Below are 11,605 nucleotides of genomic sequence, written 5' to 3'. Positions count from 1 at the left end.
TGTGCACGAAACGACCATACATCATGCCTGATTGATCCTCTGGTACGTGTTTCATTGGCCAATAGCCCATGCTAGCTAGCTAGCAACCATGTAAATTTCCCACGCTTGATTTATTCCTTTAGGACTTTATTAATTTTATATGTTCTTCCCATGATTATCTAGATAATACTAACTATTGATGTTTCTTTCACGCATACATGGCTTTGCTAGGAGTTTTTCCACTGATGAGGTCTGAACTCTGAATACTATGAACTTAAGGATAAATCTTATAGCAGATCAAATTCATGGTCCATGCAAAAAAAGAGAGATCAGAATCATGGTTGTGCTGATTCCATAGGGGCCTCATGATGGTTTGTGTTCTTTTATTGAAATGAAAAAATCAAGATTATTATTGTAACTATTACAGTTGTACTAGTAGGATTATCCTAGAAGCTGTGCCAATTTTTCATCAATTGATAACACAGTAAGGTAGTGAATCATCTTTGTAGACTTTACCATGCCTAGACTGGTTGACTTGGATCATGTGTATGTCTTAAACTTTTAAAATATTCTCACTTGTTCAAGTCCAGTTTATGTAACACCTATATAATACCTAATATGATAGTTTGATGTGTAGATTAGAAGAAACCGCACACAATAGATGCAGTTAGTATTTTGAAAATAAAGGTAGAAGTCTTTTGTCATAAGCTTTCAAATGGTACCTATTTTGGTCAATCTGAATTCAATTTTAAAAGTACAGCTAGAACAGGATGTTGTCTGTCAGTTTTAACCATGCGCAGAGTTCTGTTTAGCATCGATATATCTATTTCGAGATAGAAATAATTTGGGGCTCATCATGTTTCCAGTATGAGATGTGGTTGGGCAATAAGTTGCATCCCCTATGCCAAGCCTACCGAGTTCACTAAAGCAACAAGCAGGGGATCACCTTGATGCATATCGTCATCACATTCAGACCCAAAGATCTGGGAGCTGCAGTATGGGCATGATTAACTGGGCAGTGCCAAAATCAAGCTTTTCGGATGGTGGCGACAACAATGGTGGCTGGAGGCGATGGGGCTAGCAGCGTGGCAAACAGTAGCGCGCAACGTTTCACGGTAGGGCGTGTGGCCACTGCTTGCGGCGGTTGTGGATGATGAAGTACTGGACCTACGATGGACGACCATCCTGAAGATCTACATCATCATCTTTGGGTCAGTTCGCCATGAAGGCCATTCTGCGAACGAGGTTGTTCATGTCCCTCCTCATGTACAGTTGTACTTCTATTCTAGGATTTCAACTCTGCACTCCATTCCGCATCCTGAATATTCAGAGTCTCGAGTTTGCATGAGTCTCGATTTGATTAAATGAACAGGCCAGTAAGATAGATTTTTGGTCGAGGATAGATTTTTTATCGTGTGTGGGATGAGAGGGAATACTTATTGAGTTAGGGTCGTGACATTTTTTCTCCCGTTGCAACGCACGGGCATTTTTGCTAGTCTTTACCTACTAATAAAGCGGCTATCGCTTCTGCCCGTCCGTCATTAAAACTGCCCCTAAAGTTGCAAATAATTACCCACCAATGCCACCGGTAAGTGAGAAGAACATTTTGTTTTTTTTTCGCGCTCGCCCATAGCTCAATAAGGGGAGATCCCCTCATATACAACGACCAGGCGAGCAGCGCACTGGTTGGTTCCATGACCTACCGCGCTAGAGGTCGTGGGTTCGATTCCCACAACCACCCTTTTCCTTTAAAAAATCAATTACTTTTTGAAATTTTCATATCTTTGAAACCCTAACTTTAAATCTGACATGCCATATATGAAAATTCATCACAAAAATATGTAGATTTCAAATATGCTATTATCATTAATTTTTGAAATTACGTTCAGGGTGCAAACTTAAATAATACCTTCTTTGTATGATGAGATATTTTAGAAATGCCTATTACATATGTCCTTATAGATTGGTTGTTTTTGTGGAGCTATCCTATATGTTTGCAACCAAATTAAGTCTTGAACTGAATTATGATTGCACACACACACACACACACACATTCGCGTCGCGTCACATATATATGCGCTGGGTATATTCACTCCGTCCGAAAAAACTTGTCCTTCAAAGAGATATACCTAGCACTAATTTGATGTTAGATACATCCATTTGAGGGACAAACTTGGGACAAGTTATTTTGGACGAAGGGAGTATATGAAAACACTTATGCACATGTTATCATTAAATACTAAAATGTACTTTGCTATTTTATTCTAATGCAATATTTTTTTTGCGTCACCGAGAAACAACAACAAATGCGTAAACATATATTGGCAACTAGGTAGATATTTGCATTGTATAATGAATTCTAAACACCTTCAGTTCACTTCAAAAATCATCACACCTTTATGTTTTTGCACAACACCATTTATCATATTGCTTGTTTTTTTAGAAAATTTATCATGTTGCTTGTTGCGTGGCATCATGAAAGATTTCAAGGATTTGCTGATGTCGTTAAGTGTATGTATGAGGCGTGAATTTTTTTTCTCCCGTTGCAACGCACGGGCACTTTTCCTAATCTTTCCCTTATATATATATATTATATATACTAATAAAGCACGGAGTGCTTCTGGTCGTACGTCGTCGTCACTTTTGCAAAAAAGCCCCTCTATTTTCAAGAATTCAACCCGCAGTCCCTGTTTAAGTGGATCGGGGAAAACGATTCGTTTTTGCACAAAACACCCTGTCGTTTGGATTATTCAACCCGCAGTCCGAGCAAATTTGGGTTTCCCTCGTCCGTCGTCGAGCGTGATTTTGCAAAAAAAGTCCTTCGGTTTACATGAAATTAACCCGCAATCCTTGTTTTAGTGAGTCTGTATATAACATTACATTTTGCAGAAAGCCCCTTGTATTTATTTGAATTGCAACCGCCAGCCTCGTAGTCTTATCCATTTCTCTGGCGATGGCTATGGCGACGGCGACGGCGACGGCGCCCGCGCCCGCGAGCTCCTCGAGCCGCGCCGCCGCACGCTGCCCGTTACCCACCGCCGGACCCCGCCTCCCGCCGTCCGCGTCGCGCCCGCAACTGCGTGTCGTTGCTGCCTGTGCTCTGCCTCGCGGCCTCCTCGACTCCTCGAGCCGGAGCTCGCTTCCGCCGGTGGCCAGCAGCAGCACCACCAGCAGGTCCCGCGTCGCTCGCGCCCCTTCTTCCTCAGCCCTGCCCGAGCTCGCGCCCAACCGAGGCCAGCCAACCCCGCCGCCAGAGGCCACCATCGCCACCGCAGATGAGCGCCGCCCCACTCCTTTCTCACCTCTCCCTCCGGTTCCCCCTGCTCATCTCCCTCCCTGGTTTCTTCTCTACAGGAGCGCCATGGTCGCTGATCCCATGCCCGAGGCCTCCTCATCGCCGTCGTCGTCTGCTTCGTCTCCCGCCGCTGCATGCCTGGACTCCACCGCTCGCACCTCCGCCCGTGCCCAATCTCTACTAAACTCCTCGCCCTTGCTGTCGTTGCTCTGTTCGTCGAGAAAGAGCGAGCGGGATACCCTTTCCGCCTCCGTGTCCTTGTCAAACTCCTGCTCCCGTGTCCTTCTCAAACAAAGAAACCGTACCGACCAGGATTTGTAGTTCGATGCTATATATTGAATTGTTCTCTGCCGGAATCCAGAACCAGGCCAGCGCCACCAGCGAGCAGTGCACCGTTGAATTGTTCTCTGCCGGAATCGTGAATCAGGCCAGCGCCACCAGCGAGCATTGCACCGTCGCTTGGGATATGATACAGATATAATTCTTCCCTTGCTTCTCATGTTTCCTGTGGTATAATGTTGCAATTCAACTGCTACTATGTGATCTTGCAATTGTCGTAGTTATGTTTCCTGCCGTATAATGTTGCCGTATTAATAGCTGCTCAATCGGTTTTTGATCATGCTGTGAACATTGGTGTGTTTATGTGTCCTTGCTAGAAGTCTTAGCAAAAGTGACGAAGTGATTGACTGATTATGAGCAGACTAATATCGACTGTACATGTATCAATACAAAAAAACAGAAATTGAGAGCAGGGTTATGGATAGAGTTCTAGAGATTTAGGAGCTCCTCGCTCCACACCTACATTCAGAAACAACAGTTTTGATGAATCTGTCCTTCTACTTGTGTTGGACCTTTAGATGCTACATCAGATATTTAACAACTGCAGATTCAATGAGCAATCAAGCAAATCACGTTTCTCTTGTGAAAGATGTGAAATACTTGACCAGCTTGTTCCTTTGTTCCTTTGATCAAGTTTCTTATCTGGGTTTCATTGATTGAAATATTGGAGAAATTTGTATGCTATTTGCTGATGCCTGTGTTACTATGTTACTACCTCTGATCCCCAATTTGAGCAAAACTTCAATGCTTATTTTGGCCTGATTTGTATGCTATTTGCTGATGCCTGACTATGATTTTTGGTTGTCGCTCTATTACAGTGTAGTAATATATAATTTGGTCTGTTTGTGTTGTTGTGTTACTACCTCTGATCCCTAATTTGACCGCGGATGCTGCTGCTACACCCGCACCACCAGCCCAAGGTCAGTCTCCTTCACCTTGCTCTATAGCGCAACTCCCGCCTGACACCATGTTGGCTTACTTCTGCCCCTCTGGTTTGGAGAGTGTGCGCTCTCAGCTCTGCTGGGCCGGTCGTGCTCTCTTGCTGATTCTTACCTGCAGCTCCAACATGAAAGCCTACAAATCGACTCTTGAGATTTGTCTTCAAAATAGGATTTTTTTTTTACTATTACATACTCTACTGAAGTTACATGATGTGCAGTTTAGAAAGTTGATTACTGGGGGACTTTTACTACATGTCCAATTATGGTTTCATGATAAAAGGATCATGCACCAAACGTTTGTTGAATTGCTGCTTCAAGAAAATGTATGGAGTTTTCATTGCGTGCTTCAAGTCATTAACCAGGTAAAATAAATCCTATAAGCTGTTCTTACCATACAATCTTTTGAACCAATTTTTGTAAACTTAGTACAATATGATTATTGTTTTTGTAGGCTTTCCTATAGATATATTTGAGCTATTAAAAATGTGATTATATCATTTGTCATCTGAAAACCAGATTCATTTATACATAATGGGACATAATGTCCAGAAAATAGTCACCAGGTACAAACATCACTCTTGACCTACATTGTACAACATTGCATAATTTTCTGTTTTTCTTGAGGTACCGCTCAGTATTTTTTTATCGCATACATAGATAGGACAAAGGTCACAAGAGATGTGCACCTTGCTGCATGTGCACTCACTTGATTAAGATATTCAAAGTGTGAGCTTTTGAAATTTCCAAAAATAAGTCAGATTGTCATTATTAACCCATGTGCACATGCAATGCTTTCTGACTCTCTGACAATTGTCTTTCAGAATAATTTGATGAACCACCATGTCGCCCTTCCGCTTGGTTCCATGGGAAAGCAATTTACAAAGCTCCAGTTGGTCAATACAGCCTTGATTCCATGTTTTCTACCACTGCTTAACTTTATTTGAGAAACTGTTGTTGTTATGTATGCAGGATAGAGTATAGAGTTGTATGCAGGATATAGTACTAGCGTTGGAATTTCAGGGCATCCAAAAAGAACTTAGTATGCTTCAACCCATGTTTTCTACCATTGCTTACCTTTATTTGAAAAATTGTTGTTGCTATGTATGCAAGATACAATACTAGAGTTGGAATATCAGGGCATCCAAAAAGAATTTACTATGCTTCAGGTAAGAAAGTTAATTTGTTTGACTTTTGTAGGGACTAAATTACTAGCTTAATGCATGGAACTTATTGAGCTGCAGTCATGGCATGTGCTTACATAGAGACCTTCGTTCTGTGGATATACCTCTTCTTATAGGACAGGTTGTCTACGAATTATCCTGAGGTTCAATTTCCATAATAAAATGTGTGTTTTTATTTATCATGGTTTCTCTTCCTGCATGACCAAAATTTCCAGATGTTGTTTTATCATTTCCTTCCGACGCCATTAAATCTCAATCTTACCTATGTTGAAATGGTTCCAGCATGTGCGTGATGCATTGCTCCCCTTAGTTTTCGGAGGAACATGGTGCTATTCCTGGTGCTTTTGGTTATGAAAAAACTGACATTAGTCAGGAACTTTCTAAGGTGATCACCTTACTGCTCTGTTCTCATCGTACCATTTCTACACAGTTTACTGAGTTTAAAAATCCATGCAATACTCTAATTCTGAAGCTTTGGTTTATGTGAGATGTGGCTGAAAGAAGAAATGAGATAGCCGAGATTCTAATGGATTTCCCCCAATCGACAATGATATTTCATGACATGATGTGAAAAGTGGAGCCGCTTAAAGTACATGGCGAGCTCACCATGGCTGCCTTTCTTCCAACAGATTGGGAACCGCCGACCGCGACCCATGGTGTGTAGATGATACACCGGTGAGGCGTTCCAAGGACGAAGAGGATCTGACGATTTCGGGATGAGGAGGATCTTGCGATTTCCAGATTTCAAGTGTCTACACACTATATGTAGTAAGTTTTTTAGAGAAGTAGTCAAATTAAATCTGGATACCAATTTATTGGAACATTATATTTCTTACAGAAGTAGTCAAACAATGATATCAATTTGTTGGAACCATCAAGGAGGTGACACTCCTGGAGGGTATATATTCTCCATCTTATGCCTATTTGAAATACGGTTATAGGTCTGTACTTTGCCACTCATATTGTAGTACTCAACTTTAGCAATGATGGAGCAGGAAAGTGTGCTGAACCTTCTAATATGGATACTGCACTTGTACGAGCTAGGGGCCACTATTGCTTATCATATGGATCGTAGATGTCGTGGTAATGTACCGCCTATTTTTTTAGTATAGTGATGATATGTTATATAACAATCTGGTTGCCGTGACGTAGCTATTCCCTGCAGGGCCAGTGAAAAAGTAGAATAAAAAGGTTCATTAGAGAAATAATAGAATTAACGATTGAATATCCAATGGCTTTGATTTTATATCTATGTGGAAGATTGACGTAAGATTACGTGTACAGTATACAAGTGAAAAACATTATAATTTATTTAGATGAGCTATTACCAAAGTTTTTTTATCAGAGGGGGGATCCTGTATCTTTATTATCATTATCAAAAACATGACTCTAGGCCCTAAAGAAACAAGAAAAATACATAACAAGTCCTTAGACTTTTGCAAAAAGGAGCTCAAACTGATGCAAAACATGATTGGGTCCTTGCATCCGTGTAGGTTCCACCTCACTGTTGTCGGGAACGAGCCACTTGGGGCAACGAGGTTGCTACGACTTTAGGCCATACATAGCCTCGAACAGAAGAAACACTGCCTCCTTGTTGGCATAGCACTAGGAGGAAGAAAGAGGTGAACGGATAGATCCGGCGCCACAGAAGGCTGCCCTACAGCCCGAAGAGTGACCGGAGCGATGAAGACCGCCCATCGATCGCCAAAGACCAGTTTCAACGAGCGGCGTAGCTTCATAAAAAATTCTGGTGATAATAAGCTCACATTGGATCATAGAGTATAATTTCGGCTGAAATTAACACCAAAGCTTCTATTGCAAAAAAGATTATGAAATATGGACTATTTGTTGGTAATCTTGAGTCGTCTTGAACTTAAATATTGGCTTTACAAGAAGACTTTCTTTTTTCATAATAATAGATGAGCAAGAATTTTAGAAACCAATGTTCCATTTTGTTATCCACGTAACGTAATCATCTGTTCAATTCATTTCCCATGGCAACGCATTTTTATATGAAATATTAAAGTTTTATTAAAAAAGGAAATTTCCATGTTCAACATTTATTAAAATTGGATATAAAATATGACGAAAAATGAACCATCAAGTAGGTTCTACCACTTTTATCGCCCGGTGCAACGCACGGGCATTTGTACTAGTAATAATAAAGCACGGATTGATTTCATAGGTTCACCGTCACAATACGCTTCTTTCCTGTGATTTTACGCTTTCAGTTTGAATTTAACCAAGGTGGTACTAAATTTAATCTGCGACGAAAAACGGTTCGCAGGACAAAAAATACATGTACACATCCGCCTCCTCGCCTCGACCTGGCCAAGCCGAACCAAATCCCCCTAGCCGCCGCCGACCTCAACCCGCCCGCGGCCACGGCCGCACCTCTGCCCGCTCGCCTCCAGTACGATGGTGTCGGAGGCCTGGTCCGGGGGCGCGCGGAGGATTCCACTTTAGCCGAGGGACGGCAACGCGGCGGCCTCCCCGTCAGTCGCCATCGGCTTTGCCAAATTGAAGGCGTAGGCATAGGCGCGGGCGGCTGCGTCTCCGCCGTCGGCGAGGTCCTATGCCAGCCGTGCCGAGGCGGAGAGCACGGCGGCTGCGGTGAGGGAGAAGGAGGTGTGCTGGCAGAGGAGCTAGAGAAGGCGCGGGAGCGGTGGGGCCGGCTGCGGGACGCGAGGCAGGTCACGGAGAGGGTGCTGGCGGAGGCAGACGAGGCGCCGCGGCGGGAGATGCGGGAGTGGGAGTGCAGGGCGGACGAGCAGCGCCGGGTCGTGGCAGAGCTGATGCGCCTCATCGGGATGCCGGAGGTACGGTTCCATTTGTTTCGATTCTGTTTGGTAGATGCTCTGGCGCTTGATTCTCAATGTCTGTGGGGTGCTGATCATGGCGGCGGCTGGTCTATATATGTTCCACTGGAATAGCTGAGTTCCCGGGAGGAGAGAAAGAGGAAACAGGGGACCGCGTCTTCAGATCCTCCGGTAAATGCTCTGCTCATCGGTTTTTTGGCCTACAGGTTGGCAAAAATGTGTCTGGATCTCACGTTTTCTTCTCAAATTCATCGACAAATCTGAACTCTGTACTTTGATTAGTCGTTGGACGAAATGCTTGATTTTGATCTGTCCTTCATGTTTCAGGGTCCGGTCACACTGGCTTCAACACTACTAGAGGAAGAAGCTGGAGCATATCTCACCGATAAGGAATCGCTGGCGACACCGACAAGAGAAATCATGGCAGCAGCAATCGAAAGCAGCAGCTCTTGATCCTTTTCTTTGCCACATTGGCATGTTCCACACTTTTAGGCCTACGAATGAAATCTAATGGCTTCTTTGTTACCTGCTTGCGTCCATACATGATATGTGATGGTTTTGAATGTTCGCATAGACAACATATTTGAATCGCCGCGTCTACACATGATTTCCTTTTCTGTTTGGAAGAATTATTGTGTTTCTGCTCGATGCAGAACGGCGCCGGCGAGATCCAGCGGGCGTGGGAGAAGGAGGGATCCGGCGCGGCGACACGAAGGTGGAGGCGGGCCTCTGTGGCTAGCAGGGAGAGCTCCAAGGTCATGGCGGGGCTTCGATTTTTCTGGTAGAAAAGAGAGACAAAGGAGGAGGAGAGGTAGCTGGAAGAAGGAACGGTGCAACACGGGTGCAGCAGTGCGAGGACACTGGTCTTGCGCGTGAGGAGCTCCTCTCCTCGGGAGGATCGGGAGGGAGCGAGTGAAACTAAATCCACTTCAGAGCAAGGTACTGTTGTAGAACTACGAAGAAGCAAGCTGACGAGATGCACTGCAGTTTTGTCATGCGTTAAACTTCTCAATGGTTGACCATGGAAAATCTGTGTAGTTCTCATTTTCCACATATGTTTCTGGTCTCAAGGAGAATTCTTATTCCTTTTGGAATTACCATCTTTAAACATTGTAGATTCCAATCTCTTGCTTATTTACATCAAAGACTGTTTTTCAAATGCTTATCATGTACATACTAAACTCCCTGCCCCCTCCTTCTTCTGTCACATGTGTTGTTCCCTTGTCATCAGTGAGCTCCAGAAAACACAACTGCAAGGTACAGAATAGTTGCCACTTAGTTTGGATTTTAGTTAAAAGTGTAGACATGTTAGTAACACTATAGAGTTGGACAATAAATGAAGTCGACTACATCCGAACGAACTTATCTTGCTTCCAAGAAGAGTAAAATCATCTTTAATAATTTCCTGCTTTTTGCTTATATTCATGTTTCTTAACATGTTTGGAATGTCGTTTCCTCCAAAATGCAGCATTTACCTACCATTTGGAGTACAAGATGCATTTTTTATCAGTTGCTGACCGAAAAAACACTTTTATGATAAAAACGCTACCCTTCAGTTAGACTTAATTAATTGCCTTCTAGACAAACCTCCAATTATATACAAGTTCTCTGATAAGGTAGTCGTGGGAAGACCATATTTTTGGTTTACATTGTAAATGTTTTCAGGGACCACAAATTTGACTTCCTTTTTTGCTTACTTTGAGCATTTAGGTCCTAAATGAGAAGGTAAGGATGTATTTGAGCAGTATGAGAAGACCCAGTTCCATTATCTCAGAAGCCAGAAGTTTCACATCTAATATCTTTGATTCTAAAATTTGTTTAAGAAAATGGTCATTCTGCTATTAACACCACCATTATTTTATATGTTTGATTCCTTCGTGGTTCATATTTATTCAAAAACAAAATATTTTCAAGATTGGTACGTTTGAGGATCAAACTTTGAACATGCGAATTGATGTGGCATCAAGCTAAGTCTGTTGATACATTGTTATCCTTTTTCGCTTTGCATAATCAATCTTGTAACTGGAGATGTATGTTAATCCTCTAGCTTTGCTCATTTTAGCTTTTGATTTCATCATAGTTGATACAGTACTGCGCCATGCGTTCACAAATACATGGTCATGTGGGTGGATTGTTTCTCCCGTTGCAACGCACGGGAATTTTTTGCTATACACACACACACACACACACACACATCTGGCTATTCTGTTACGCGTAACAAATACCCTATTTGAACTGATGAGTTCAGGTGATCGTACTGATGATTTTCATCTCGTTGAACTGTTCGTCTTTTCGTAGAAATGGGGCGTGTGACATATCGTTGGAAAGCTCTTGACATCTACATTACAAATATATAGAAATTTTTTGCAAAATCATTATAGTTTAAGAGCAGTTTTGAAAAAATCGTTTTTTTCAAAATCGAAAACGTGAATCGTATTTTGGACTTAATTTTCAAACTGCTTGTCAAAATTGAGCAAATAAGATGGCGTTGGAAAGCTGGTGAAAATCCGCATCTTCCATATATCTATTATTTTTTCTAATTCTATACGATTTAAAAGTAATTTGGAAAACGGTGAAATTCTGGGCAAAACGTATTTTCGTGATTTTTTGCAAACGGTTTGTCGGATTGATGCAAATGATACGGCATTGGAAAGCTATGGAAAATGCACAACGTTTTCGTATTGGAATGTTTTTCTAATTCCTTATGGTTTTAAAAATGAATTCAAATACGGTCAAATTTAATTTTGAAGGTGATTTTTTCTAAAAGTTTGTCAAAATGAGGCAAAAAATATACTGTTGGAAAGATATCCAAAATACGAAACTTAATCATGTTGAACGTTTTCTCAAATTTGTAACCGTTGAAGAGTAATTTGGATTACGATGAGACCCATCATGTTGTTTTTCCGTTAGAAAAAACAGAGTACTTGCACTGATCTACGTGTGTGTTTGTACTGATGTATACTTCAGAGAGTAATTTTGAAAGGTTCCGAAAAAAGTACTTGAGCTGATATTTGCATGGATTTGTACTAAGCGTGTTTTCACTAAATAGAC

At 42.1% G+C, this 11,605-nt stretch overlaps 1 protein-coding gene across 1 annotated transcript; it reads left to right on the top strand.

The window, feature by feature from the left end:
* The first annotated feature begins 7,817 nt into the window (after window positions 1–7,817).
* LOC123129716 (uncharacterized) lies at window positions 7,818–9,713 on the top strand. The gene is made up of 3 exons (XM_044549771.1): window positions 7,818–7,839; window positions 7,983–8,554; window positions 9,208–9,713. The coding sequence occupies exons 1-3, from the start codon at window positions 7,818–7,820 to the stop codon at window positions 9,337–9,339; spliced, it is 726 nt and encodes a 241-aa protein (XP_044405706.1). The 3' UTR covers window positions 9,340–9,713.
* The last annotated feature ends 1,892 nt before the right edge of the window (window positions 9,714–11,605 follow it).

This window comes from Triticum aestivum, chromosome 6A (genome assembly GCF_018294505.1).
Source record: "Triticum aestivum cultivar Chinese Spring chromosome 6A, IWGSC CS RefSeq v2.1, whole genome shotgun sequence".
Classification (NCBI taxonomy): domain Eukaryota; kingdom Viridiplantae; phylum Streptophyta; class Magnoliopsida; order Poales; family Poaceae; genus Triticum; species Triticum aestivum.
The sequence above is the reverse complement of the archived record's forward strand: the minus strand, read 5'-3'. Positions and strand labels throughout refer to the sequence as shown.

What these genes read in the sequence shown, in the direction of transcription:
- LOC123129716 (XM_044549771.1), top strand. Translation starts at nt 7,818, where the DNA reads ATGACGAAAAATGAACCATCAA. An exon ending in GACGAAAAATGAACCATCAA is followed by an intron (nt 7,840 to 7,982) that starts GTAGGTTCTACC and finishes AATTTAACCAAG; the next exon opens with GTGGTACTAAATTTAATCTG. An exon ending in GCCTCATCGGGATGCCGGAG is followed by an intron (nt 8,555 to 9,207) that starts GTACGGTTCCAT and finishes TGCTCGATGCAG; the next exon opens with AACGGCGCCGGCGAGATCCA.